This window comes from Ovis aries, chromosome 8, assembly GCF_016772045.2.
Source record: "Ovis aries strain OAR_USU_Benz2616 breed Rambouillet chromosome 8, ARS-UI_Ramb_v3.0, whole genome shotgun sequence".
NCBI classification, from domain to species: Eukaryota; Metazoa; Chordata; class Mammalia; order Artiodactyla; family Bovidae; genus Ovis; species Ovis aries.
The window spans coordinates 83,804,711-83,832,394 of record NC_056061.1 but is presented as its reverse complement, the minus strand read 5'-3'; the positions used below and the strand labels follow the sequence as shown (position 1 = coordinate 83,832,394).

The window sequence follows — 27,684 nt, the reverse complement described above, 5'->3', positions numbered from 1 at the left end:
AGACATTCTGAATTTCTACGAGGCAGCACTCAAAGGGATTTTAATGAAGTCCTTTGTTTTCTGCCCAAGATCACATCACAGTATTTAGGCACCACCCACACTGCTCCTCCAGCCTTGTGGGTCTCTGCCCTTGAACTTGTTCCAAAGGTCAAGTAAAGATTGGAGTGCTGACACCCGCAACCACCAAAAAGTTCAGAATGATCTTCAAGGCAAATGTGGATGCCAGAGGACTTAAACAAAATACTGGACAAAACAGATCAGAAATTTCACACGTTGTATTTATCAGAAGACGCAAAACCAGAGTATCTGGCTCCAAACGAGCGCGTGGCGATCTTAAAGGTAAGACTGGCTCATTTCCTCTAGGAGTGGAAAGTGGAGTTTTCAGGTCTTCAGGTAAATAAGACTCTACATGGCCAAATAAGCCCACAGTTCTGGTTGTACATCAGTCCCCTGCCTTCTCATCCCCAGCTCTCCTGGGGATCCCTGTCTGCTCAGACCCGTAAGAATATTAGTCCTGTTTCCACAGCAGTTATATTGCTGCAAGGAGTAGGGAGGGTACCCAGTGAAGTCCTATAGACACGAAGTTGTAAGAAATGTCCATCCATAAATATTTACTACTTTGTTTTTTTTCCCCTTTTTTGGGGCTGTGCCATGTGGGATCTTAGTGGTCTGATCAGGGATCGAACCTGGGCCCCCTGCAGCAGAAGCACAGAGTTTCAACCACTGTACCGCCAGGAAAGTTCCTTACTGTTCTTAATTACATAAAACATTCTAGAGGACTTGCGTGAATTCTCATAACGAATGATAAATATAAAATTAAGATCTTCTAATATGGTCCACTAGTATTTGTTAAGGGAGCCAAGAACATATAATGGGGAAAGGGCTGTCTCAACAAAAGGTGTTAGGAAAACTGAATACAGCAGAAAAATGAAATGAACCCCTTATCTTCCACCATACACAAAAAGCAACTCAAAGGGGGTCAGACTTAAACCTAAGACCTGAAACTATCAAATTCCTAGGAGAAAACTATAAGGAGGAAGCCTCTCAACATTGTTCTTGGCAATGATTTTAGCATATGACACCAAAAGCACAAACAAAGAGGAAAAAAAAAACCAACACGTGGGGCTACATCACATTTAAACATTTCTGCGCAGCAAAACAGACAATCAACAAAACGAAAAGGCAACCTACAGAATGGCAGAAATACCTGTACAACCATGGACAGATCTCCCTCACTTTAGGTTTTAAGCCACTTTGCTTTTACAAAAGGCCTACATTAGTACCTGATTTTCCTAGCTGAAAGGAATCAAGGTTTTTCATTTTTATGGAAAAAGATAAAAAGCAGAGACAGCATTTAGTATTTGTTTTGCAGCAAGACGTCCTAGGGGCAACGTCACCTCAAGAGCAAGACTGGCGTCACCAGGCTCCTCCCCCAGGAGCTACACTCTAGCACCTCAGCACCCCACTCTATGGTTCACACCGTCTCTGAGCACCTGCGCTTTATCCCTATCTATCCAGACGTTTTACCAGCAACATGTGTCCTCAGGTAACTGCTTCTTCACTTTGCTCCATTGGGCTTTCAGAAGGTTTCATAGGAAAGCTCTGCTTTCAGAGAGTGAGGGAAATCTGTATCAGATAAGGGGTTAACACCCAAAAATATATAAAGAACTGACATAACTCAGTGAAGAAAAAAACAAACAGTCTAATTTTAAAACAGGCAGAGAAACCAAATAGACATTTTTGCAACGAAGACTTTCAAATGACCAACAGGTACATGAGAAGTGCTCAGCGCCACCGATCAATGTTTGTTGTTCAGTCGCCAAGTTGTGACGGACTCTTTTGCGACCCCGTGGACCATGGCCCACCTCTGTCCTCTGTCCACGGGATTTCCTAGGCAAGAATACAGGGAGTGGGTTGCTATTTCCTTCTCCATAGGATTTTCCCGACCCAGGGATTGAACCTACACCTTCCGCATGGCAGGTGGGTTCTTTAACACTGAGCCACATCAGAGAAATGCAAATCAAAACCACTCACAATGAGAGAATCCCCTTGTCGGTCCAGGGGTTGGCATTCAGAACTTGACGCTTTCACTGCCAGGGCCTGGGTTCAATCCCTGATCAGTGAACAAAGATTTTCCAGGCCAGTGGCACAGCCAAAAAACAAACCAACCAACCCACAATGAGACAACGAGATAAACTCACATCTGTAAGAATGGCTATTATCAAGAAGACAACAGGTTGTATTGGCAAGGATGAGGGGAAAAGGGAACCCGTGTGCATTATTGGTGGGACTGTAAACTGGTTCAGTCACTATGGAGGACAACGTCGAGGTTTCTCAAAAAATTAAAAACGAAACTACCGTATGATCCAGCAGTCCCACTTCTGGGTATATATCCAAAGGAAATGAAAACAGATTATCAAAAAAGATATGCGCACACACAAAAAAAAGATACACACACACACACACAAGAAAAAAAGATATGCACACCCGCCGTTCCTGCAGCATTATTCCCCGCAGCCAAGACACGGAAACAGTGGAAGTCTATCAGCAAACGAGTGGGTAAGGAAGACGTGAGATACACACACACTCGTATGTACACACAGATTGGAGGGGAGAGTCTGGTTTATCTGTTTCTAGCTTTGGTTCTTTCCTTTGATGATGGGGAAGGCGCGGCACAAGATGCACTGACGTGAAGAACTAGCTGAGCTGAGGAGAGGGCGGAGGCAGGAGCCTGAGAGCTGCCCCCCAGTGCCCCAAGGCTCTGTCTGGGGACACAGGCTGGGAGGTGGTATGAGCAGGACGCTTCCTGGACTCGGCACCTCCAGCGTGGCACCCGTGGAGAAGCCTCAGGGAAGTTAGTAAAGGGAAGCTGATCGAGGTCATGGGTTGAGCAGCTCAGATCCCACCACCGAAGCCTCCTCCAGGAGGGACAGCAGACCATGCAGCCAGCTGGGGTCCCCATGGACGGACAGACGGCAGGACGCTGACCGCAGCACGGAGGCCCTGCTGAGGGTGTCCAAAGCATGGACTCCGCAAAAACTCGCAAAGAGACCAAGAGTTAAAGAGCAAATGAGTAACATCTGATAAAACCACTACAGGGTCTCTTGCTCCAGAACTAAGACAGCTCAGTGCCCTGACGCCAGGAGGTCAACTGCACAGGCTCAGCTGAGAAATCTGTTTTCACTTCTCAGGTTTGCTTATTGCCTACACGGCTCACATCCATGAGACGGGGTCCCAAGAGCTCATAAACAGTGGGAATTTTCCGTAGCATACACAAAGGAATATCCAACAGGAAGACAAAAACAAAACAAAAATCCCCCGGGACTTCCATGGTGATCCAGTGGCTAAGACTCAGTGCTATCAATGCAGGGGGCCCGGGTTCGACCCCTGGTCAGGGAACTAGATCCTACGTGCTGCCAACTAAGACTCCCTGCATGCCACAGTTAAGACCTGGTGCAGCCAAATAAATTAAAAAAAGAAAAAAATTCCCCTAGGATGCTGTGTGGACAGATGGACAAAGCCCCCTTCCCCCGACTGACCGAGGGAAGCGTTTCACTGGTCTGAACACAAGAGCTGCCCAGAAGGCTGTAGGGACAGCAGCCCATCAGTCAGTGGGTCACTCACACCCTAGGACGACAAGGGTCTTCTGGAATGGCAGCTTCCAAACTCTTCTTCTGGGTGACCGCCATCTCTAAGACTTCTGCTTTTACAGAGGAAAAAACCTCTTTCGCACAGAGCTCAAGGCTTTGCTGAATAATGAAGTCAAGTTCAAGGCTGAGCACACAACACAGCCAAGTTCAACCCTGTTCTCTGGAACAGCTCCCGATAAAGCCAAGTGAAGTCACGGCACTGCTGAGGCAAGAAAAGAATCTGATCCTACCTGTCTCGGGACACACACCTGCGCTACAGGTCACTTTGTTTCCAAAATGAATATTAATGCTTTAGGGTTTATAACGTTTATCTCAAATGTGGACCATAAAACCTTAGTCTGCTCTACCCCTATTTATCTGAGGGGAAACTTCTTAGCAAAACATCAGGGGCCATGTGTAATTTTATAAATGGCAATCCAATTAGAAAACAAAAACTAAAGGACTATCACCATAAACATCCGAAAGACACGTTCTAACATCTTAGGCATCATAGAAGTTCAATAAACATTTGCTGAATTAGTGAGCAAATCAATGAGAAGGAAAATCAACCTGCCTTTCCACTCACTGGAGCTCAACTACACAAATCTAATGATACGATGTCCTATTTACTTATTCTACATAGTATTTTCCATGATTCTGATATTAACTGTTCTCTTTTCTAACCTATGAAATACTATATTCTGCAACTTAAACATATAAAATTTTAACTACAAGTAGCACATTTGTAGGCTGGAGTCTTTTCTCCTCAGTAAAAGCTATTTTTGACCCAGCAAACAAACAAACAAAAACCCAAAGCAAAACCCCAAAATAAAAACAGATCAACACCTGTGCAGTGGACACTTGGCTTTACTTTTCCCGTTTACTAAAACTGAGGCTATTTCTTAGGCCTAAATCCCTGTTAGCTGATTGGCTAATGATTTCTCTCCCAGAGATAACAGAGCCTTTGGCTCGCTCAGGGGCCAGCTCCGCTGGATGCCTAGCTGTCTGTTCAGAAGACATTCTGGAACGTGAGCTTAAACGCCCAGGAGACATGACTTCTCCTCAGTCATTTATAGAAAGAAACGTTTGGGCCACAAAGAAAGGACTTATAGGTGATAATATTTACAGACTTTTTCACGTTGAAAACAGAACACAGTTCCCTGTGAGGACGGTACCGACCCATCTGCACGGATGATGTGAGGCAAACAAACAGGGGGTCGCGTGCAGACAGGACGGAGCTGCAGGTGGCCTCACTGCCCTCAGGGGCCAGCTCCTCCCAGGAGAAATGCGATGAAGGCCCAGGTGGTAATGACACCGCAGACTCTGCAAGACAAGGACCCGGCTTAGTGGCCTGGCCCGCGCAGAGGCCCCGACCGGCCCGGCGGGAGAGGCTGGCACGGGCTTCGGCCCCTCTCCCCTCCCACCTCTGCTGCCCGGATGCCATGTGCGCCTCGGCCGCCCACGTTCTTTCGAGGCTGGAACGGCCCTGGGACGCAGAGGGCATCTTCCCTGGTGGCTTACGTTGGAGGAGGAAAGGCAAAGAGGCTGCTGAGCAGCCAAGCATTTTTTCTCTCTCCAGAATTTTCAGCATTTATTTTAATGGGACTTTGTGTGAAGATTTCATTTAAACTTAGTTGTCAACAAAATATCTTGCCTGTTTTGCTAGTTTCATTGCTTATTATCTTAACATTTGCCCAGGATTCCATCTCTTCAGATTATATTATTTTCCCATGGTTATATTATTTAACATATCTTTAATTTCATATGCGTAGATGCTCAAAAGGAACATCTACAAATATGATATCTTTTTCATATGACATCTATGACATCTACAAAAAAAAGACATCTTATTTCAAAATAAGAAAGGTTTAATTTATAAACAAACAACAAGTAGTATCAATGCATACACAAGCCACAGCGAATAGTTTCTTGGGATTATAACATAAAGAACTACTTATACACCGACGGTGCGGCTTGCATGGAGAAGGGAATGTCAATCCACAGCAGTATTCTTGCCTGGAAAATCCCATGGGCAGAAGAGCCTGGAAGGCTACAGTCTATGGGGTCGCAAGAGTCGGAGACGACTGAGCGACTCCACCACCACCATCACCACGCGGTTGACACAGAAGGAGTTTTTATGCCAACTAGACGACGACGACATGGTTTTCAGTGGATCTGGCCCCTAACAGGAATCTGAAACCTTTGAAGCTCAGTTAAGAGCAGTCCCATCTTCCCAGTTGCTCAGGCACCACACCCTGGATTTAAACTTGACCTTGCTCCTGTCTGTTGGCTCCCACTTCTACCACTCCCATCACTCCTCTGTCACCAAGGGGCCCAAGCTGCAACGGAACCATGTGTCCTGGTGGCCTGGCTTCCTGAAGACTCCTGCCCTGGGTCCTCCAGTGTCTTAGTGAGGAGCAATGCACCACTGCTCTGCCAGGACCGTCGATGGAGACCCAGCTTCCCCAGGTCCTCACCCAGCGCCCTCTGCTCCATCGGGACCTGCCAGCCTTTGTGGCCTCGCCTCCTGCTCCTTCCGCCCTGTCTCAGTGGCTTCTCGCTACCCCTCGACAACACTAGGAGACCCCACTCAAGGGCCCCCCTCGCCCCTCCCCACCACCCCCTCTGCCTGGACGGAAGCTGGTCCCTCCACTGTCCGTGGGCTTGGCTCACTCCCTTCCCCTCCTCGCCAGTCTTCCACGAGGGCCCCCATCTTCCCCTTCGAAGAGCAACCTCCCCCCCAAGGCCACCCCTCCTGCCTCCTGACCCTGCTCATTTCTCTTTCATCACCTACCAGACCACGCAATTCATCTGTTCATTGTCTGCTACCTCCCACTAAATCTTGAGCTCCATGAGAACAGGGGCTTGGGTTTCATTCACCGATGAAGCCCTGGAACCTAGGACTGTTACTGCTGCTGCTAAGTCGCTTCAGTCGTGTCCGACTCTGTACGATCCCATAGATGGCAGCCCACCAGGCTCCTCCGTCCCTGGGATTCTCTAGGCAACAATACTGGAGTGGGTTGGCACTTCCTTCTCCAATGCATACATGCATGTTAAGTCGCTTCAGTCATGTCCGACTCTGTGCGACCCCATGGACAGCAGCCCACCAGGCTTCTTTGCCCAGAGGATTCTCTAGGCAAGAATACTGGAGTAGGTTGCCACTGCATTGCAGATGCTTGAGCAATTATCTGCTATTCCCTACAGGAGGGGCTTCCCTAGTGGCTCAGATGGTAAAGCATCTGCCTGCAATGCAGGAGACCTGAGTTCGATCCCTGGGTCAGGAAGATCCCCTGGAGAAGGAAATGGCAACCCACTCCAGTGCCCTTGCCTGGAAAATCCCATGGACAGAGGCGGCTGGTGGGCTACAGTCCATGGGGGTCACAAAGAGGTCCACCGTGCTCGTCTACGACTCCTTCACGACACACCCCAGCCAGCAAGCTGTGTCGACTCATTGGGGATCACCAGCGCCGTGAGGCAGGCTCCGTGCTGGCCACTTACTGTAGCAGGCAGTTGACGTTCGGGGAGTGTCTCCAGTAGTGGTACAGGGAGATCCGCAGCGTCGGGTGGCACTTGTACTCCTTCAGGATGCTCCGAGTGCTGCCAAGGGAAGGGCGCGGTCAGGGACATGGGGGCTGGGCCTGCTCCCTGGGGGCTGGGGCGGGCCGAGAGCCCAGGCACCTACTCCTTGAACTTATTGGTCATGAGCAGGAACTGGCTCCGCGTGAGCCTCCTGACGTCGAATTTGCAGAAGTTCTGAAACTCGCGGTAGACCTGCTGCTCGCTGACCCCTGGCCACTTCCTGACGGTGAGGATGAGGATGGGGGGGCGGATGCTAGGGGAGTCTGGGCCCGCAAAGTTCTAGAAGACAGGGAGGAGAAGCAGAAGAGATTTCCCACAGCTCCTAGGGAAGGACCACCCACCCAGCTTGTTCTAGAAGGCAGGGAGGAGAAGAGATTTCCCACAGCTCCTACTGAAGGAAGGATCACCCACTCAGCTTGTTCTAGAAGGCAGGGAGGAGAAGAGATTTCCCACAGCTCCTATGGAAGGAAGGACTACCCACCCAGCTTGTTCTAGAAGGCAGGCAGGAGAAGAGATTTCCCACAGCTCCTATGGACTGACCACCCACCCAGCTTGAACATCCTGAAAGAGAAACTAGGAAAGGGCCTGTCTGCCGGGGGTGGTGGTGGTGGGAGAGAAAGAAAGAACAAGCGAGGTCACCTTGCTTCTAGCAGGGAAACACGAGAAAAAAAATAACAGGCTCAGTGTGAGCACCCTTCTCGACTCTGAGTCTGGCTGCTGTCAGAAGCCCTAAAGAGAGCCCAGAGGAGCATGCTGCGTCCTAGCACGAGCCTGTCTCCCTCCCCCACAAAGAGCAGAGTGAAGTCTACTTACGATTTTGGGGACCCCGGCTCGGATAAGATTCACCTGGTTCACATAGGGCGCCAGGACGTCCAGGTAGAGCGGGAAGCTGGGCTCAGGGATGGGAACAGAGCTGCGAGGGCGGAAAACGCTGCGGCACTCAGCCTACTGGTGCCGTGCCTGGCCCTCAGCCGCAGCTGGGGCCTGGGGACAGTGGGAAGGCGCTGCCCGACACCACCCTCCTACCCCTCCTCGTAAGCCCTAGGGCTTCTGTTGCTGGACGTTCCCCCCATGACCAGCAAGCTCTCAGCATAGCCCCAGCCCAGGGGGAGCAACCAGGGGTCAGCATCTGCAGGCAACACTTCAGTGAACACCTCTGGGCTGACGAACACCAGCCACAGGTCAGAGAATGAGAGGCAGGTCCCCTGTCGCCCCTCAAGAGGGCATCACCCCCCACTTTGTTCAAAGGGCTGTCCCTCCCCCCACGGCCTGGTTCCGTCACCAGCCCCCACCACACGCCCGAGAAAGCACGGGTCGTGGGGTCAGGCAGGCCTGGGCTGCCACAGAACCCCTCTACACCAAGGAGCGTGGTTAGGTGGTAAGGAGTATAAGAAATGAAGGAAGCAAGGCCCAGATACCAGGGCACCAAAAGGCTCCACTGCTCCCCGCTGTCAGGGTGCAGGGAAGACAGAGATGGGGGCAGGGAGGGGGTGGATTTCTTAAGCTATCAACGTCTCACTTAAGCTACAAGCTTCACACCGGCGTGTCATGGGCTAGTTTATGTATAGTGCATGCGTGCTTAGCCGCTTCAGTCGTGTCCAGCTCTCTGTGACCCTATGGACCATGGCACGCCAGGCTCCTCTGCCCATGGGATTCTCCAGGCGAGAATACTGGAGTAGGTTGTCAGTATGGTGAAAGTGAAGTCACTCAGTCTTGTCCAACTCTTTGCGAACTGTGGACTGTAGCCCACCAAGCTCCTCCGTCCATGGTATTCTCCAGGCAAGAATACTGGAGTGGGTTGCCATTTCCTTCTCCAGGGGATCTTCCCAACCCAGGGATCAAACCCAGGTCTCCCACATTGCAGGCAGACGCTTTAACCTCCACACCACCAGCTGCTGCCAGTTATGGTACTCTCTACCAAAATGGACAAGTGCAGGGAGTACCCAGATGAACAGGGTACAGTCTGAAAACGTTTAGGTCAGCCCCAGAGAACACAACTTTGTTTGGCTCCTGCCCTGGGTGTGCTCTATCCTACCGAGCACACGTGTGCGGCAAGGGTGGTGCTGCTGAGCATGAGGCACACGTGTGTAGCTGGTGCCCATGAGCTGAGCCCTGCAGGCGTCCGGGAGGCTGAGGCCCTGAGAACACACAGCTCCGATTCCAGTTTGGGGTTTTAAGAACCTCCCCTGCAGGTGCCTTATCCCAAGTCCCTGGCCTCTCCTGCAGCCTGACTGTGAACCAGGCATGGATTATCTGTCCCCCGGATCGGCTCTGTTTTCTCAGCTCACTGTGATTCACACGGTATGAGGAAATAGGTGGGTAATCGATGGAGCAGGCACACAGTGCTGGGAGCGCTGGGGCAGGGGCTGGAACCCGAGCCTCGCCCACGGCCTGGCCTGACAGGGGCTTTTCCCAAGGCCGGGACAAGAGGCAGGAGGGCAGGGGCCAGCCCAGGGGTTGGGGGGAAAGGCCGCCCATGGAGGCGAGCTGCCCGCCGCTCATGAACATGTTGTTTACACAACACGTGTCCTCCTGCTCTGGGAGAGCGTGAGCGCCCCGAGGCCCCGGCTTATCCCCGACCACGGACCGGTCACGGGATGAGAGCAACACTCACCTGTGTACCTTCCACAGGAGCAGGTGCGCCACCTTCAACAGAACTGGAAGAGAAGAAGCTAGCAACGTGACCCACACCAAGGCGCGCCCGCCCGCCTTGCTTGATACACAAAGTCAGGCTTTACCTGCAAGGGGCCGCCCACCTGGAAGTAAATGGCGGGGAGCCCCCCCCCCAACTTTGGAAGGGGGTGGCGGTGCTCACCTGACCCGCACAGGAAGGCGTCGTATGCTGCTTCGTGGGGGTACTTGGTCTCCACTGCAGGGTTTCCCCAGAAGCACGAGGGACAGCGGTTACAACGCAGCCTGGGAGAGGGCACGCCCCCAGGCCCACACCCACGTCGGCCGTGCACACACAACCCACACACGGCTATTCCTCCAGAGACCATGACCCTTGTCCCAGCCTCACGCCACCCTGACCTAGATACCCCCTCACACACCGTGGCAAGAGTGCCCACAGAAGGAGGAAGCAGAGGGCTTCCCGACAGCCCCATGGCCCCCGGGACTGCTCCTTTCGAGGGAGGGGTTACAATGTGGACAGGGCGCTGGAGAAGCCCCACCCGGACCCCCCCCCCCGACTTCTGCGTGGGGACCAGCCTGAGCGCCAGCATCTCAAAGCTGTGCCAACCACGTGGGAGCCCGGCCAAGGGGACCTACCGTACTTCTCACACCTGCTGGCGTGAATGATCACCGGGCCGGAGTTCTTGGTGGGGTTCAAGTCACTAGGAGAGAAGAAAATGGTCCCTCTGTGTGCTCCCCTCACCCTCTCGAGTTAACCAAAAGTGCCCTCTGCACTGGGACTAGGGGGAGAAGTTGGGAAAGAACCTGCCTGCCTGTTCAGGAGACACAGACACGTGGGCTCAGTCCCTGGGTCGGGAAGATCCCCTGGAGAAAGAAATGGCCACCCACTCAAGTATTCTTGCCTGGAGAATCCCATGGACGGAAGAGCCTCGTGGGCTACAGTCCATGGGGTCATAATGAGTCAGACACGACTGCGCACACGTGTGTACACACACACACAGTAAGTACCAGGACTCCTTTTAAATCACAACAAACTGCGCTTCTAATAGAAAGTAAAATTTAAGCAAACAAAAACCAGGGATCTAGGCCTGGGCAGATGGGTCTCGGTAACCCAGCAACAGGACAGATGAAAGAACAGCGACCGAGAAGCTGCACCTGCATCCTTCTGAGCATCTATCAGACATGTGACCCAGCCAAGGCGCCAGGACCAACTCCAGGCCAGCTCTGCCCTCGGGGCCTTACTGTCCAGCGCACCCTAGGAATGCAGTGCCCAAGGTGCTGGTCTTACAGGAGAGCCTTGAACCCCAGGAACTCGGTGGGGCTGAGTGGAGAGTGGACAGCATCAGGTGTTGGGGCCGAGAGAAGAGCAGGCGGTGACGCGAAAGAAAGGGCGGGCCCTGACCCATGATATGTCGAGACGCTGAGCATGGCCGCAGCCCGCAGTGAAAGCAGGGGATCGGGAAAGAGCTGGGGTGATGCGTGGGGGCATCAGGAACCACAGAAGACAGACCAGAGACATGGTCCAGTCAAATTCATGTTGTAGATCACTGCAGTGGCGATCACTCAGCACACGAAATAAAGTAGGTCAGGGGCACCCAGCTACCAGGTAGGGCCCCCAACACCACAGAAATGAGAGGCAAAGGCCTCAGTGAAGGCAATGACTCTTGAGGATGCCAAAAAAGAAACAGAGTGTAGGACATTCAGGGAGTAAAACTCACAGGACTAGACTAGAAGATACAGGAAGTCCGGCTCCAGGACACGTTCCAGGGCCCGGTCCTGGCATGTGGGTGAACGAGGGCAGCACTCAACAGGGAAATCTTCCTTTCATTTGATTCCCAACAAAATCTACTGGCGCCTCTCTATTCGCTTAGCAGCTGTGAAGCCCAGTTTCCTCATCTGCCAAGCAGCATGTGCCTGGGGCGCAAGGTGGCTGTGGAGCTGCCCCGGCAGTGGACGTCCCGCTAAGTGTGGACGACACGCAGGGCACAGCCCCAGCTCCCCTCCCACCTGCGAGCTCGTGTAACCCTCAGGGCCAGCGTGGGCGTTCCGTGCAATGACTCCCTCTCTTCAGGTGGTAACACTGAGGCACGCAGAGGTTAAGCCGTTCTCTCAAGGTCACACACAAAGCCAGTGAGCCACGAAGCTGAGGTTTAAGCCCAAGAGGTCTAGATTCAGCTCCTGCAAAGATGCCGTCAGCCCGGCGCTGGGGTGGCAAAAATTGCTGCAGACACAGCAGCAGGCTTGACAGACGGACAAGGGGACAGGGGGGCCAAGCAGAAGGTGCCTGCAGGCCTCGTGGGGCATGAACAACAAAGGGCAGGAGGCTGGAGCCCTGGTGGGACAGAAGCGGTCGCTGAGGCTGACGAGGTGGACTCGGTCACCCGGGGCATGGTTAGGAGGAAGAAGAGAGCTGCGGAGGGGCTCTCGAGAGATGAAGGGATGACAGGGGAGTGCGCAGAGAAGAGAGGAAAACCCTCACCAGAAAATAAGAGTGATGCAGGAAAGGTCTTGACAGAAGGGAAGGGGGAGTGGGGCCCACTGTGTCAGACGCCAGGAGTTTAATGTGCACCTACTGTGCCTTGCACTGTTTAGGCCCAAGAGAAAGAGTGCAAAGGAAGAATAAAACCTGTTCCCATGGAGCTTATCACTCCAACAATCAAACAGATCACAGGAGAAATAAAACCCTGACCAACAGAAAACACCATGGTTCATGGGGTCGCAGAGAGTCAGACATGACTGAGCAACTGAACTGAAATCAAACCGCTCTAAGTTCCCGCCCAGGCCCTCTCCCCTCTAGAACAGGGTTCCTCGGCTCAGCACCAGTGACATATGGGACTGGAGAATTCTTTGTGTTGAAGGTTCTCCTGTGCATCCTGGCCTCTGCTCACGGGGTGCCAGGAGTGCCCTGAGCTGAAACAACCAAAATGTCTCGGTGCTGCCAAAGGTGCCCTGGGGAACAAAACTGGCCCAGCCGGGAACCCCTGCTCTCTAAGCACCCCCCAAAAACAGCCTCCTTACCTGTTCAGGACTTCATAAACTTCTGAGAGATTTGAAACCCTTGGGAAATTGAGTTCCTGTAATTATGGAAAACAAATGAGGTAGAGTAAGACAGTTGAGGTTTTGTTTTCTCTCTGCTTAATGGACTTCCCAGGTGGCTCAGTGGTAGAGTCCGCCTACAGTGCGGGAAACGAGGGTTCAGTCCCTGGTTTGGGAAGATCCCCTGAAGAAGGATATGGCTACCCACACTCCAGTATTCTTGCCTGGAGAATCCCATGGACAGAAGAGCCTGGTGGGCTACAGTCCATAAGATCACAAAGAGTCGAACACGACTGAGCATGCAAGCACCTCAGGTATTACCAAGTGGCCACTAAAAAGACCTTGAAAACTCTAGGTCATCCTGTAGCTCCTCTCTCTTCACGCACACCTGGTCCTTATTCCTTAATTCTGATGACAGAGTACCTAGCATACCTGCTTGGGACCCAATAACCCAGCCTAGAAAAAAACTGCCACATACATATATACAATGGAATATTACTCAGCTATAAAAAAACAAATGCATGAGTCAGTCCTAAGGAGGTAGATGAATCTAGAGCCTACTGCACACAGTGAAGTCAGCAAGAGAAAGACAAATACTGTATATTAGCACATACACGTGGAATCTAGAAGGATGGTACTGATGAACCTATACTCAGGGCAGCAAAGGAGATGCAGACTGAGAAAACAGCTGGTGCACACAGTGTGGGAAGGAGAGGGTACAACAGATCGGGAGAGTAGCATGGAGACAGATGCATCACCGTGTGTAAAACAGATAGCCAGTGGGAGTGTGCTGTGGACTAGGGGGCTCAACCCAGTGCCCTCTGACAACCTAGAGGGGTGAGATGGGGTAAGAGGTGGAAAGAAGATTCAAGAGGAGGGGACATATGCATACCTGTGGCTGATTTATGTTGATGTATGGCGGATACTAACACAATATTGTAAAGCAATTGTCCTCCAGTAAAAAAAAAAAAAAAAACCTGCCACAAACACAACTCATACCAAAGACAAGTGTTTAAGGACTCCAAGGCATCAGATTGTGGCCAAGGACTCATGGTCGCTGGGCTGTCTAAGGACCTGGCAGGTCACCAAGTCCCTAGAGTTCACCTTATCTTCACTCCCTCAGATCAGCCCCCACATCCTCCCCACTTTGCCCTCTGACTCGGTTACGTAGAGATGGGCAGCGTCACAGCACACTGTCAGAGCTGCAAATATAGGTACGAGCAGTTAAGTGTGTCCCTGGGCAAAGATGTACCAAGTAACCCAGTCCTAGTTCTGTGGTGTCAGCGTAAGGCTCTATTTAAAACACTCGGTTTAACTTTTAAGCAGGATCTTAACTAGCTGGTGCTTCTCTTCTCCATAGGCAGTGCACCACCCCAGCTGCACAACAGAAATCACCTGGCAGCTGGAGAAACGCCGCTCCCAGCCCCTCCACACTAGAGGAGCTAAAGGTGCAGCCCAGGTATCAGTATTCACCTTCTCAGGTGATTCTGTTATCTGGGTTGAAATTCCTTGACCCGAATGCTCTGTAAAAATTTTCAAGTGGGGTCCCTGCTCCCCAACCCTGGCAACTTTTAAGCACATTGAAAACACGCATGAGGTATCTACCAAGCTCTAGAATAAGTTGTTCTGTTGACCCATGAACTAGACAGCAGTAAGTCAAAGCATGAGAACTTGAATGAGGGAAAGAAAAAAAGATCACACATAAGCCAACTGAACTCAGTTCAGTTCAGTTGCTCTTTGCGACTCGTGTCCGACTCTTTGCGACCCCATGATCGCAATAAAACGAAACAGGAATTGAAAACATCCTTGCTCCTCATCATTAAGGATTTCTGAATCTTAAACCAACCAGACATTACCCTTTGTTACAGCAGAAGTCAAACAGTTTTCCATTAAATTCAGACTATTGTCTACGACCAACCTTAGTCATGTCTGACTCTTTGCGACCCCATGATTGCAGCACGCCAGGCCTCCCTGTCCATCACCAACTCCCGGAGTTCACTCAGACTCATGTCCATCGAGTCAGTGATGCCATCCAGCCATCTCATCCTCTGTCATCCCCTTCTCCTCCCGCCCCCAATCCCTCCCAGCATCAGAGTCTTTTCCAATGAGTCAACTCTTCGCATGAGGTGGCCAAAGTACTGGAGTTTACTCACAGGTAGTCAATAAAAAAACCAATATTGGCTATAAAATTTGAGAAAAGGGTTCATGGAACAATTTCTGAAAACAGTGAGAAAGCTAAATGTTCCTGGGACTAATGAAGTGTTCCTTTCCCAAAGGAGTTTAATTACCTTCCAGATATCCTTTGTCACATTCTTGGTGTCAATGAGAACAGGAAATAGGTTGTGGATATTCAGCTTAAATTCATCGTAGCTTTCTGAAGGGAAAGACCCAGGTAGTCAGAAGTGAGATCACTGGTAAAAATGGGAAGAAATTCTCCAATCTAGCTTGTCACCAACACTGGTTAGTAAAGCAAATAAAACCAAACAGGAATTGAAAACATCCTTGCTCCTCATCATTAAGGATTTCTGAATCTTAAACCAACCCGACATTACCCTTTGTTACAGCAGAAGTCGAACAGTTTTCCATTAAATTCAGACTATTGTCTATGACCAACCTTAGTTAATGCAGTTTGCAAAGCTGTAGTCAATGGCAAAAGGGAGAAAGAGATATTACTGAAAAGACAAATGTGAAATCTGTAAATAACTGTTCAGAGAAAAATCCAGTAAGTTAAAAATTGTGTCTTGATAAAAATCACCTATTAATTTGCATATTTGTCAAAATTATACCACATACCTTTTAAAGAGACTCACTGCAAAACCAACAAACTGAAATCTCTCTGCTCACCCTCTCCTCGCTAACCTCCCATTTCCTATTCGCTGAAGGCAGTGATCTTCAATTTTTTCCTTTGGTGTGTATTCCCACCATTGCTAAACAAAGCTTATACTGCTCAGTGGTCTCCCAGTTTGGGGCATTAACTCTGGACCCCCACAAGGTAAGAGGATCGCCTGCCCCACCCTGGGCCACTCATCACCCCCAGCATCTGCACATCACTCTCCACGGGGCCAGGTGGTCGCCTCCAGGGGCCTTTCTGCCACAGCTTTTGTTTCAGCAATTTCTTTGTTTGCCTGTCTGCTTAGTTTGGGGGGAGTGATTATTTGACCCTTAATTCTTCCCCAGATCTCTCAAGATGCTCAAACTGAGGTGTTTTATTAATTCATTTCCTAGAAAAATCTTAGGGAAACTATTCACCCCTTTTCAGCTTTGCTAGTGTTTCCTAATACCTTGGCCACCTGATGTGAAAAGCCGACTCACTGGAAAAGACCTTGGATGCTGGAAAGACTGAGGGCGGGAGAAGGGGGTGACAGAGGATGAGATGGTTGGATGGCATCATTGACTCAATGGACATGAGCTTGAGCAAACTCTGGGAGATAGTGGAGGACAGGCAAGCCTGGTGTGCCACAGCCCACGGAGTTGCAAAGAGTACAATATGACTGAGCGACTGAACAACAGTGTTCTCTGTGCATTGGCAGTTCATTTAATCCCCAATTCTGATATTAATACTATTATCACCCTTATTTTACAGACAAGGAAACAGAACAGCTACATTAAAGTAACTTGCTCAAGATCATGTGTAACAAGGGATGGAATGAGGATTCAAGCATGACTCTTGAATGCATGCTGGTAACACTCCATCACACTGCAGTGTGTCCAATGGCATCCGTCATGGAAAAGACCGGGACAGCCATTAGACAGTACGGTATGGCCACTGAAATGATTTCAGGTTCAGTTCAGTCGCTCAGTCGTGTCCGACTCTTTGCGACCCCATGAATCGCAGCACACCAGGCCTCTCTGTCCATCACCAACTCCCAGAGTTCACTCAGACTCACGTCCATCGAGTCAGTGATGCCATCCAGCCATCTCATCCTCTGTCAGCCCCTTCTCCTCCTGCCCCCAATCCCTCCCAGCATCAGGGTCTTTTCCAATGAGTCAACTCTTCTCATGAGGTGGCCAAAGTACTGGAGTTTCAGCTTTAGCATCATTCCTTCCAAAGAACTCCCAGGGCTGATCTCCTTCAGAATGGACTGGTTGGATCTCCTTGCAGTCCAAGGGACTCTCAAGAGTCTTCTCCAACACCACACCTCAAAAGCATCAATTCTTCAGCACTCAGCTTTCTTCACAGTCCAACTCTCGCATCCATACATGACCACTGGAAAAACCACAGCCTTGACTAAACAGACCTTTGTTGGCAAAGTAATGTCTCTGCTTTTCAATATGCTATCTACGTTAGTCATAACTTTTCTTCCAAGGAGTAAGTGTCTTTTAATTTCATGGCTGCAGTCACCATCTGCAGTGATTTTGGAGCCCAAAAAGATATTTCAGGTGAAAGTCAAAGTGAAGTCACTCAGTCGTGTCCGACTCTTTGCGACTCTGTAGACTGAAGCCCACCAGGCTCCTCTGTCCATAGGATTCTCCCGGCAAGAATACTGGAGTGGGGTGCCATTTCCTTCTCCAGGGGATCTTCACCACCCAGGGATCGAACCCAGGTCTCCCGCATTGCAGGCAGACACTTTAACCTCTGAGCCACCGGGGAAGCTCTGGTTAAGGACATAAATAAATGCTTTGGGTATGTGGGAAAAAAGCCAAACGGAATAAAATACATCATGTAGTCAAATATGTAAAAGCCAAAACAAAGGAAAAAGCAATAAGTGTTAAGATTATGTGTGTGTGTGCGACCGACTCTTTGCGACCCTGTGGACTATAGCCTGCCGGGGCCCTCTGTCCATGGCAATGAAACCCAGGTCTCTTACATCTCCTGCACTGGCTGGCAGGCTCTTTACCGATTCAACGCTTGGGACGACCATGGAAAAGCCAAAACAGAAGAAAAAGCAAAAAGTGTCAGAATTACAGCCGTGATTAAAGCTAAGTTTGTTTTCCCTGCACATCTCTGATTTCACTAAGTTTTACAATGAGACTGAACAACTTCTGTAATGCGGGGGGGGGGGGGAGTATCAATCAAATATAAGTTTTTCTCCCTGAGAAAGTCACCTGCTGCTGCTGCTGAGTCGCTTCAGTCGTGTCCAACTCTGCATGACCCCATAGACAGCAGCCCACCAGGCTCCCCCGTCCCTGGGATTCTCCAGTCAAGAACACTGGAGTGGGTTGCCATTTCCTTCTCCGATGCATGAAAGTGAAAAGTGAGAGTGAAGTCGCTCCGTCGTGTCCGACTCAGCGACCCCATGGACTGCAGCCTACCAGGCTCCTCCGTCCATGGGATTTTCCAGGCAAGAGTACTGAAGGGGGTCGCCATTGCCTTCTCCGAGAAAGTCACCTAGTTCCAGGAAAACAGTAACAGGCACAGATGCGCCTAACCTCTCTGGAAACCCGATGCCTGTAAGGGCTGCCTCAGGAGCACAAAGCCGGGGCCGATCCCCCTGCCCGATGGCAAGCTGAGGTCAGAGGAAGGAGAAGGACGGGTCGGCCCTACCTGGGAGAGGCCTGAAGAACTTCTCGTGGAGATGCAGCAGGTCCATCATCATGTTATGTCCCACTAAGGGCTACTTGGAGGAAATAGACAGGTAAGAGAAAGGAAATTTTAAAAATAAAACAAACGCCGTAGACTAACTGCTGTCTCTGGCAAAGGGTGTAGCTTTAAAACCCACTGGATTCTGATGACATGGTAATTCGATCCCCACTCCCATGAAAGGCAGCCTGACTGCTTAAATGCTAGAAAGGCAAACCAGTGGGTCAGAGCAACTTGAGGCCCCAGCCACACTGGGATCTAAGCTGTGAAGCAACACACACGGTCCCCAAGCAGTTTTAGGTCAATTTGTACTGAAATGCCTGTGTGCCCGAAAGGGGCAAGGGAATGGTAATATTTCACAGGGACAGTCTTTCCCCAAATTGGTCTATCATGACTTTGTAAAAGCAAGGTTAGATCCACAGAGTTAGCTAACAAAAAGAAACCACTCATTTTAAGTAATCTAAGTTTACTGTTGAAGGACTCATCTGTCTCTACAGAAAGATACAAAACACTGCGAAAAAAATCAAGGAAAGAGAATTCTCTCCCTACCTTCCGGGCTTTCACCAGCATCTGGAAAAACACAGAAAAGCCCCTTGCAGAGAGAAGGATCTTCTCCTTCCAGCAGCTCTCTCGGTCACAGGAGGTGTTCTCAAGATACCAGCGGTGCTGCGTACTCACCTTCTTCACAATCACCTGAGAGCAAGAGGAGGAGACAAGCTCCCACATCCTGGGAATGCTCCCAGGCGCCACTGCTGTGGCACGCACGGGTTTAGGCTCCACCGCGGTATGTGGGATCCTGCCAGACCAGGAATCAAACCCATCTCCTGCGATGGCAGCTGGACCCTTCACCACGGAGCCACCAGGCAGACGCCCCGAGGCCTCTCTGGGGTTCCCAGGTGGCGCTGGTGGTGAAGAACTCGCCTGCCAATGCAGGAGACGTAAAAGACACGGGTTCCATCCCTGAGTCGGGAAGATCCCCTGGAGGAGGAAATGGCAGCCCACTCCAGTATTCCTGCCTGGAGAATCCCAAGGACAGAGGAGCCTGGCGGACTACGGTCCATGCGGTGGTGAAGAGGTGGACACAACTGAAGGGACTTGGCACGGAGCATCCCGGGAATGGGGTCAAAGAAGTGGCCCCTCGTGTCGAACGGGAAGGAGTAGGGAGAAGAAGCCTCTCACAGAGGCCAGATTCGGCCACACGGGAAGGAGTGGGGGGAGAAGCCTCTCACAGAGGCCAGGTTCAGCCACACGGGAAGAAGTCGGGGGAGAAGCCTCTCAGAGAGGTCAGATTCGGCCACATGAGACAGAAATGATGGGGGCTGGCCCCCCCAGGTGGGAACTCACCCCTTGGTCTCTCAGCACTGTCCAGATCTCAGGGAGGGCCTTCCTCAGTACGAGCTGGACCTCGAAGGCCTGGAAGCCTGCAGCAAGGAATCAAGGCTTGCACGGAACCACGAGAGACCCCGGCAGGGGGAGAAGCCTAGCAGACAGCAGCAGCAGAGAGATGGAGGGAGCACGTGGGGAGACAGCTCTTCACTGTCCCTAGGCCGAGTCACAGGGGCAGCCCGGCATGAACCAGGGCAGCTTTCTCTGAGTCTCTGATCTCAGGGCCACTCTCAAACGGAGGACCCCAAAGAGCCTTTGTGTGTGTGGGTTACAGGTCTTGATGTCTACCATGTCAGAAATTAAAACCATACACATGAAACTAAAAACTGTAAGGTTTGAAAAATAATAAACCCCGTACACTTTTGCCTATGATTGCGTGACACGATGCACTGGTTATCTGGGGAACGTTGGTTTCCTGAGTTATGCACACCACCTTCCAAAGGCTCACATATCATATGATCCCATCAAGAGACCCTTGTACATGTGGCCACTGATCTCATCAGAAAGGTCCCATAAAGCTGTCGAGCTAATCGTGAGAGATGAAGTCTTCTCAAATTTCAGTTTCTGACTGAAAGCTCAAATTTCATCTCTACTAAACACTAGGGATTAGTGTCCCTGAAAACAAGGCTCACTTTTTTCACTTGAGAAGATGACTGAAAATACCCACACTGAAATAACCAGTCAGTTCCTTCAAGTAAAAATTATATTTCTTCAGGGAATTCCCTGGCAGTCCAGCGATTAGGGTTCCTTGCTCTCAATGCCAAGGGCTCAGGTTCGATTCCTGCTCAGGTGACTAAGATCCTACAAGCCTCACAGCATGGCCAAGAGAAAAAAAAATTACTTTCTTTAAAAAAAAAATTAGAAAAATAGAAGGCAGCTAACTCAGCTCTCAACACAAAATCTTGCCCAAGCGCTTTTCCTCGAGGTAACCACTGTACTTCAGGAAACAGCAGCCATATTTCATGCACATGTATTTCTTCCATACTTCTACTGATGCACGGAATGTTGTAAAAGATGAGCAATGAAATGTTGTAATTTAGTAAAACTAAGAATTATTATTTCACTCACAAGGTGCTTAAGTCACAATTTTTTTTAAACTGGACGTGGCAACAAAGAACATGAGTGCTGTGTGGCTAGATGCTCCCATGCCCACCTGTGCGGAGGCACCAGGGGCATCACTCACAGGGGCTGCGGGACCACCAGTGCAGACGGCACAAGGACAGCGGCAAGCGGCAGCCAAGCGATGTTTTCATAACCATTCTGACCTCATGACCCCGTGGAAAGGGTCTCAGAGACCCCTGGGGTCCAATGACCAAGGCTGAGAACTGCTAATGTAGGGCAGCAATCCCACACTGTACTGTGGGAGGGACATTCAGAGATTAACGGAAGTAAATAAAGGAAGAGTCCAAGGGGCACTAAGGATTGGGATGAAAAGGATGGTGCTGAGTGGAACCTGACTTCCTCAACCTTAAAATTCAGAACAGGCGGACAGCCTTCCAACCTCCCACTCAAGGTCAGAGCTCCATCTAATCACAGGGACCACGTGTCTGCTGAGCCGATGCCCACGGTCCACCGGAGGAGAAGGGATGCTCCCCACAGGTGACAGTGTCGGCTCCCAGCTCCCACTTGGGGGGCTACCCCCTGCCTACCAGCGATACCAGGGAGGGTCATCCAGTCCCCTTCCTCCGCCAGGTCCAGCCAGCGTGTCACCTCGTCAATCACCACCTTGATCTGGTCCTTGTCCAGAGAGCTGAAAATGGGCACATCAGACAACACTAATGCGGGAGGGGATCCAGAAGGTGCCCGTGTTCACCCTGTGATCCTGGCAAGAAAACGGACCCCAGAACGACCATTTCTTTTCTGAGTCTTGTGTCGCAAGAGGAAACCAAACGCCTGGCCTCCACCCTCGGGTCCGTCCACAGGGGCACGTCCCCCTCCCGCTGACAGGCCTGTGGGGGGAAGGGGCTGGGAGACAGCCAACACTAAGGGGCCCTATCAGGTCTGTCTCCTCAGTACCCCTCTCAGAGGTGGAAAAGCACCATCTGGTGAAGAACGGAAAAGAAAGGAACTTTGGTAAGTACATCTTCTCCTGCGTTAGAAATACAAGAACACTGTGTCATGTGGAGAAAAGGAAAGCCTTTTCTCCAACGTTTGAACGTAACAGAAGATTAAAAATTCAAGTTGCTTTTCTCTTCCAAAGCAGTATTTTTATATAAAACCAAGAACAAGGATAAAATTCCAACGTTACATAATGATTTGGACTAGACAATCATAACATTCCAGAATTAAAAGCTGTCTATTTTAACCCTCTCACCGATAAAGGCAAAGAATCGAAAGCCCAAGGAGCTTAAAGGACTGGTTCAGAACCACACAACGCTCAGCAGACCTGGGCCCTGGTGGCCGGCTCCTTCCAGCGCACAAGGCCACTGAGCAGGCCTGGCCCAAGCCCCACAGCATGACCGGGTTAACACACAACAACAGGCACTGGAGGCCAAAGAGAAAAGGCAGAGACCCTACCCTCGGGGAGCACAACAGATCAAACTCATGGGGCAGCGTGCCCGAGCTGAGCAACATGGCCACATGGTCAAGGTCACCTGTGACTTGCCTTGAAAAACCCTAAGGCTCTCACAGGAAGTCCCATAGAGCCATTTTCCCCCTCGAGTTCCTGCCTCTTTGAGGACCAAATTAAGAGTCAGTTCTTTTGCCCCTTCATCCCACGCTATGCAGTGAGAGGTTTCTGATCTCAGGCTTAGGAATGGCATACTAGCACTCTGGGCTGTCATGTGTGGCTGAGCTCAGCTTAAGGGGACAGTATGAGGTCACCATGTCCAGCAATGCAAGAAACACACCAGCAACAAAGAACCCCACAGAGCACCCGGAGAAGCGGGCTTTACCTGCGAACTTTCCAGTTCCCAGTCAGGATGTTGTGCTTAATTTTCTTCTCCTGTTCTTCGTTCATATAGGGGATTCCATTTTTGAGAAACTAAAGACAGGGAGAGACCAGGAAACAAGTCAGTGGCATCCTCTGTGCGACAGGAGAGAAAGAAACCTTTGTTGTCCACTTGTATGTGACCAAGTCAGAAGGGCGACAGGAAGCGGACTCGGACCAGGTGGACACCTGGCCCCTCAACCCTCCGGGCCCCCTCCTCCCAGGCCATACCTTGTTATAGTCGAAGCCATACTGATTCAAAAACTGAACACTGGAAGCCTGGAAAGAGAACTCTGAGTCCAAAACCCCAAATGTTGTAGGGAAGAGGAAGAAGTTACAAGAATGAGCTATATACCTAGAAACAAAAACAAAAGACAGAGAAAAAGACAGAAAACACTTTTAAAATTCTGGCTCACAGAGCAGGCTTCCGAGTGGGCTCCTCCTTGCCCTTGAGAAGTCCAACTGACCCCTGAACAGCACAGAGGTTAGGGGCGCCAGCTGTTCTTACAGCCAGAAATCTGAATATAATTTAGAGCCTGCCCTGGGTCTAGCCACAGGCCCTCTGCACCCACAGACTCCACTGTGGATCATAGAGTACCACAGTATGTATTTAATATAAGCAGACTCATGCAGTTCAAACCCTGCGTTATTCAAGGGTTCGCTATACTTGAATGCCAGCTGTGTTTCAAGTACTATGGCTGGTGCAGGGGGCCAGTGAAAAAAGGCAGACAGTCTGACCCCCATCTGAGAGAGAGGGGCTGCCATTCACATCCTTTCTGACCACTGGGGCCTAGGAGCTACGTCACCCTCGTTGTAACACTGCTGACTGCAAGCCTGAAGATATACACAGGAGGGAAGGACGGATGGCAAGGGGCACTGAAGGTCTGGGGGTGTTGGGAGAGGCCCCCAGGGATGGTGCTGCTTTGAGAGACTTGAAGGACCAGCCGGCATCTGCAGGGGACGCGGGGTGGAGGGCCCGGAAGCAGGAGAGACTATGGAGCATCCAGGGCCAAAGGGGTTCAGGGCCTGAAGTAGAATTTGAAGGGGGAACAGGTAGAGAAGAGAAACAGGCGAGAGCCAGGTGTTTTGCCAAAGGTCTTTATACATACTTGTTCGACTCGCCTTCAATACTGGAGAACACAGACAATCCTAGAAGAGTAATGGTGGACAGAATGAATACCAAGAGAAAAGCTACCGGAAGCTAACTCAAAAAACATTCTGAACATATTCCCTCTAGCACTGGAATGGGGTTCTTGCCTCTCTGAGTATCAAATTAAGAGTCAGTTCTTTACACCCAAAGTTACTACACAGGCTTTAGGATAACTTCTCAAAAAGAAACAAAGGAAGGAGGAACGGAATGAAGGGAGGAAGGGAAAGAGTCAAAACAGGAGAACCGTCGAACTGTAATTCACACAAATTCCTGAAATAATTGTAAATGGCTGTTCAAACAGAATATTGACACTTACAGTTTTATTATTTTTTAGTTTGTTAATTTTTATTGCAGTATAGTTACTTTATAAGACACTATTTATAGTTTTAAAACAAGAAGAAACACTAAAATCTATGAAGATTTATACAGTGAATAATTTTTAAATGTTTGTGTTGTTAAAAAAATCACAAAGTAAAAGACTTTGAAGAAGGGGGAAAACAATACGAACGTATTCAAGTGCTGTTTCCCATACTTTCAAAGAGGCCTCACAATTAAGAAACATATCGCAGCAGAAAAATAGCAGGACTTCCCTCGTGGTACAGTGGATAAGAAAGTGCGGGCCGATGCAGGGGTCATGGGTTTGGTCCCTGGTCTTGGAAGATTCCACACGCCTCGGGCAACTAAAAGTCTGTGCTCTGCAACAAGAGCATCCTATGCTCCAAGGGATGCACAAAGAACAGCCCAGGGCACTGCAACTAGAGAAAGCCCTCCAGCACAACGAAGATCCAGCGCATCCAAAAATAAATAAGAAAACAGCAAAGGACAAGTAAATAAGAAAACAGCAGACAGACAGCAAACACACACAGGTGTTACTCATTCACAGGAAAAGCAGCAATCAGTAAAATAGCTCAGGACCTGTTTTTTTTTTTTAAACAAAGTTTTACTGAAATACAGCCATGCTCATTCATTTACGTATTAACTACAGCTGATTCCCTATTAACAAGGGCAGCACTGACTTGTTGTAACTTCATAGGTAGACCATATCATCACCCACAAAACCTAAAATATTTACTTTGGTCCTTTACAAGTATACCAAACACATACACTCAGGAGTGCACAGGAATATATAAGAGCTAAGACAGTCAACGAAACCTTGTTTCATCACATACAAATGGCAACCAAAGCACTCATCATTAGGAGAGAGAGCCAAAAGATACACAGTTAGGAGTGCTAAACAAATAAGCTACCACATGTAAAGTAGACAGCCAATGGAAATTTGCTGCATGATACAGGGAGCGGAAATCAGGTGCTCCGTGAAAACCTAGAGGGATGGGGTGGGAGGTTCAATACGGAGGGGACATTCGTATACCTATGGCTGATTCATGTTGATGTATGGCAGACACCGATACAATATTTAATTTCCTCCAATTAAAAAAAATTAAAAAAAATTTTTTTTTAACTGAACCAGAAGTCTGTATAAGTTGATATAGAAAGAGCTCTAAATCCCTTTGTTGGGGGGCGCGGTGGTGGGGAGATGCAGAACATGTTTATAGTATGATCTTGCTATGTATGATTTTTGCTTAAAGGAAACATACACATTTTCCCCTTGAAGATGGTCCCAGTGCCTTAATGTTGATTCCGGCATGGAGATCAAGTTTCTGCTTATTCTGAAGAGTTAAGTCTCACAGGCACGACATGGACAAAAACCAAACGAGCATGCAAAATGATAGCCAGTATCTAAGAACGGCGCCAAAGAGGTTTCACCAGTAGGAAACAGAGACAATTAAAAAAAAGTTTTCTTTCAATAACTCGTAACAAACAGCTGAAGATTAAACTCACCGATCTGACAGATGGTGAATTGCTGAATACTCTGACGGGTCTTTAGATACCACTCTGATGGCAAGTCAAACAGACTGTGAAAAAAACAGACGTCTCAGTCCAGAGGCAAGGAGATGCTATCAAGGCAGCAGCCTCCACGCTGGGTTAGCAGCTCTCAACCAGGGCAGCGCTTTCCTTGTTGCAACTAGGGAATCTGCCTTTTGTGGAAAGCCAGCCAGGTCCGCAAATCCCCACACAAAAAGCTGTCCTGCCCACCCGCTGCCAACAGGGTGCCTGCTAATAAGTAACACTGGCCAACCAGGGCACAGAAGAGGTTTTCCAGCCCAGCTCTAAGGCAGCTTTAGCTTTACCTGATCTGCTGGGGCCCAGACAGGTTAGAACGAAGGCCCGTGAACTCTATGTCCAGACCTGCAGGGGAGGCAAAAAAAGACAAGAGTCCCCAGGCACAGAATATCTCAAGGCTCTTCATGCTATGAACGCTGCAGGTGGCAAAAGTACTGGCTCACCTTCTTGGCTCTCGAGAAGCCAGGTGAGGTTGAGAAAGAAAAACAGAGAGAGCCAAAGCGAGGATGCCAGGCCACCCCATTCCACCTGGACTACACAGGGGCTAGGAGTGAACTGCTGACCAACATCCCACTGCCCAAACTTGAGGAGTCCCACTGTCCTTCCGAGGGGCCCTGCTTGAGTCTCCTGCGGCCTGGAGACCACCCCACTGGGCCTCACCTCTCTCACCGGGTCCCGCCAGCGAACCATACCTTCCCCAGGCGCACCAGCCAGCCGGCTCCCGCGCCAAAGCCTGGGATCCCGGGGCCTTACCCACGAAGTCCGCGCCCATGACGAGCTCCTGCAGCAGAGGGAGGCTCTGCTCAAACTCATCGGCGCCTATATCCATGGCCACGCAGCAGCTCGGCGGAGGGCGCCCAGTGAGTGCGGCCACGTGTCGCCTCGCTATTACACGCAAGCGCCGCGCCGGCGCCTTAAAGGGCTCTCGGAGAGCGGGTGGGGGAGTGAAGAAACGCACAGCCCCCGCGCGCGCCCACCAGCCCAGGATGCGCAGCGGGCGGCGCGGCCACCTGTCTGCCCACAGGTGTTTCATCTTGTATTTGATCCCCTAGGGTTAAGAATCGCTTAGACCCCCGCCCTAGCAATCAGAGGTCGTTTATGCTCCGCAGCAATTCCTTTGCAATCCCTATAAGAGGAGAATGTCATTTACGTAGACCTGGAATATTAAGAGGCAAGGTAGGACAAAGTAGAGTCCAAAAGAGTAAAAATAGACCAGTCAACAGCGCCTGAAGAACTGCAATAAAGCAGGTACTGCAGCCAAGGTGCAGGGATGGGGTCCCGCATCGCCTCTGGTTTTTAAATCCGCACTTCTTCCCACCTTGGCCATCACTGTTAACATACTTCTGCCCTGTACCCTCCTCTCCTCCCCGCCCCCCTTTTCCCTACTTGGCATCGCTGTTGCCTTTGTAACACCATTTATCAAACCTGCTATACCAAGTCTCAAAAATTGCCCAAACTGAAGGAATTCTTGATACTGAGATGATCTACATCCTATGCCTCGTAGAAAAAAATCCCCACCAGGTGGTGCAGTGGTTAAGAATCCACCTGTCAGTGCCAGAGAGGTGGGTTTGATCTCTAGATGCCCAAGATCCCCTGGAGAAGGAAATCACAACCCATTCCAATATTCTTGCTTGGGAAATTCCACGGACAGAGGAGCCTGTCCAGCTATAGTCCATGGGGTGGCAGAGTCAGACTCCACTAAGCAACTGAACCACTACCACTCACAGGTGAACCCTGTTTTTGTCAATTTCCAAAGCCACACTACCCCAGTCCATGCTCTTGTGTCCTCCCTTGAATTCTAGACTCGTTCAACAGCCTTCTAGAACTGTGGTCTTTAAGATGAGGGAAGAAAATATTAAAATCATCATGGTGGTGGTGTTAGACAGTCGTGCCTGACTCTCTGTGACTGACTCCATGGACC

The 27,684-nt window shown here is 50.1% G+C and overlaps 1 protein-coding gene across 2 annotated transcripts; it reads right to left on the bottom strand.

Annotated features, from left to right (window-relative positions):
* Positions 1-12: 12 nt before the first annotated feature.
* Positions 13-26,653, bottom strand: PNLDC1 (PARN like ribonuclease domain containing exonuclease 1). 2 transcript variants are annotated; one of them, XM_042253692.2, is made up of 19 exons: positions 26,456-26,653; positions 26,051-26,108; positions 25,701-25,774; positions 23,821-23,860; positions 22,943-23,066; positions 22,677-22,765; positions 21,432-21,532; positions 19,741-19,817; positions 18,946-19,089; positions 18,361-18,430; positions 15,164-15,249; positions 12,858-12,913; positions 10,476-10,540; positions 10,024-10,077; positions 9,823-9,865; positions 8,022-8,121; positions 7,312-7,487; positions 7,128-7,226; positions 13-4,952 (listed from the first exon to the last, which is right to left on the bottom strand). In XM_042253692.2, exons 1-19 carry the CDS (start codon positions 26,574-26,576, stop codon positions 4,889-4,891), a joined length of 1,641 nt encoding a protein of 546 aa, XP_042109626.1. In that variant the 5' UTR covers positions 26,577-26,653; the 3' UTR covers positions 13-4,888. The 2 variants fall into 2 exon arrangements, with proteins under 2 accessions (XP_042109626.1, XP_027828432.3); XM_027972631.3 differs by having other exon boundaries at positions 26,517-26,653.
* Positions 26,654-27,684: the final 1,031 nt, after the last annotated feature.

What these genes read in the sequence shown, in the direction of transcription:
- PNLDC1 (XM_042253692.2), bottom strand. Translation starts at nt 26,576, where the DNA reads ATGAGTTTGAGCAGAGCCTCCCTCTGCTGCAGGAGCTCGTCATGGGCG. An exon ending in GGGAACTGGAAAGTTCGCAG is followed by an intron (nt 21,533 to 22,676) that starts GTAAAGCCCGCT and finishes GCCCATTTTCAG; the next exon opens with CTCTCTGGACAAGGACCAGA. An exon ending in CAGTGCTGAGAGACCAAGGG is followed by an intron (nt 19,090 to 19,740) that starts GTGAGTTCCCAC and finishes TCTTGCTCTCAG; the next exon opens with GTGATTGTGAAGAAGGTGAG.